This window comes from Propithecus coquereli, unplaced genomic scaffold, assembly GCF_000956105.1.
Source record: "Propithecus coquereli isolate 6110/MARCELLA unplaced genomic scaffold, Pcoq_1.0 Scaffold269, whole genome shotgun sequence".
Lineage (NCBI taxonomy): Eukaryota > Metazoa > Chordata > Mammalia > Primates > Indriidae > Propithecus > Propithecus coquereli.
In genome coordinates, this window is record NW_012148274.1 from 2,012,632 (window position 1) to 2,014,669 (window position 2,038).

The 2,038-nt window shown below is 36.0% G+C and overlaps 1 protein-coding gene across 1 annotated transcript in view; it reads left to right on the forward strand.

Moving 5' to 3' along the window:
* KDM5A (lysine (K)-specific demethylase 5A) overlaps positions 1 to 2,038 on the forward strand; it is a 105,282-nt gene that overhangs the window by 33,812 nt on the left and 69,432 nt on the right. Inside the window, 2 exon segments of the mRNA XM_012647448.1 lie at positions 13 to 171; positions 1,376 to 1,495. Of these exon segments, the coding sequence (XP_012502902.1) occupies positions 13 to 171; positions 1,376 to 1,495 (279 nt within the window).

Genomic DNA, 2,038 nt, shown 5'->3' on the forward strand with positions numbered 1-2,038 from the left:
TTTTTTAAACAGGTTGATCTGTATGTTTGTATGTTTTGTGGTCGGGGAAACAACGAAGATAAATTGCTTTTGTGTGATGGATGTGATGACAGCTATCATACTTTTTGTCTAATTCCTCCACTACCTGATGTGCCCAAAGGAGACTGGCGGTGTCCTAAATGTGTTGCTGAGGTACAAGTCTAACCTTTATGGATCGTCCTTTCACTGAAAACAACAGTGCATGCACAGGGATACATGTAAACATGTTCCCAAAAGCTTTTTCCACTCTCTTTATTCTTCAGTGTTTAAAATTTCCAGGATTTTAAAATGAGCTATATTGAATAGAAATGTAGCAATTGTATTGTTGTCGCTTGCCTTTCAAAGGTTCTTTTTCTAACTGTTGGTTAGAGAATTCTGTTTATTGCTGCAGATGAATGAGACTTCTGCTCAGAATATTCATATTGCTGGACAACAGTAGAAACGAAGAAAAGCTATAGGTGGTTTTTTCTTTTTTAATTTTTTTTTTAAAGAAAGTACAACCAGACATGAAGCTGTAGAACTTGGGATTTATGCATCCAGGTTTCATGCTAGTAAATAAACTGATGGTGTCTTTTAGCTTGTTCAAATTTGACATGATCGTACTAAGTTTTTTTTATTGAAAGATTATAATGATGTCATGTCATGAAATGCCTAGTCTGTTTACTTATTTTAAGAAAATGTTATTATAAAGTTTGCTGGGTGTTATCTAGATGCATTCAATGGTCTTTGGATTCAGAAGGCAGTTCTCCTCTGAGTATATATTTGTGTTAAGACAGTGGTCATGGTGATTGCTAGTGTGAAAAAACCATTCTCTTAGTTAACCTGGCAATCCAGTGGATATCCCTTTATCTACCTTTCCCTCCCTCATGAACATTTATTTTCTCCATGGCCAAATCCACTGGTATGCTAAAAATGATAGGCATTGACTGGTCTGAGTGCAGTGATGTTTAGTGTTTACAACTAATCTCAGGCAGTTAGAGATTCCTCTGTTCCTTCTCCACTCTCACTGCTTCACTTGACTAGCCTTAAAAAAAAAAAAAAAGGCATCCCTGGGCTTGATTCCAGGTCAGTAGTCCTGTAGGTGCTTGTCATGGTGCCAGAGCTTAATGCCAACTCCAGAGTCTAAAGCTGTCTCATTACCACCTTCCTATTGGAACGCTGTGAAAATGCACTTGAAGTTCTAGAACATAATTTCCTGATACCGTATTGCAAGTAGCTAATACTTGTTTTATTCTCTAGGGTTGATCGGATTTGCTTTACTTACGGAGATAGTCGAAAAAGATAGTACCAAAGAGCTTTAAAGCTTTCTTCAATTCAGTTTCAGTGAGTTAATCTTAGATATTTTTTTTCTTTCCAGGAATGTAACAAACCTCGAGAAGCCTTTGGATTTGAACAAGCTGTACGAGAGTATACACTTCAGAGCTTTGGAGAGATGGCAGATAATTTTAAGTCTGATTATTTCAATATGCCAGTCCATGTGAGTAGCTATCTTTTTAGGTCAGTTTGGAGAGATACAAAGATTTATCTGAGTCCAAAGCTCTTGATTTCCTTTTTTACTTTTATTATTTTTTAGGAAACAGCATGAGAAAGATGATAGAACACTAAATCTTAAAAATTAGGGGCCTGACATCTATTTCTTTTTGTTTTACTCTCCAGTGTGGCTGTTTGCACTCTTCTATGGTAAAATCTGTTTTGATGCTTGAATTATTTTATTAGTCCTCTGTGAGTAATCCTTTACAGAAAAGCATGAAGTATTTGGCAGGTGCTGCTTTTGTTTAGTTGTTTGTAATAATAGGGTTTGTTGCTTTTTTCCCAACGGGACCTTGAGCTTCTTTAGTTTCTATCAAAAAAATTTGCCAAAATTGGCCAAAAATTCAGCCTTGCTATTTACATTTCCTTGTTCATCCTTGATATGCTTGTTCATCTTTGTTTTTCCTAGTTGGGAAGCAGTTTTTTTCCGAAAAAGGCAGTATAAGTTCATTATATTTTTCTGAACGTCCAGGTTGTCTTTAGCTTTTCT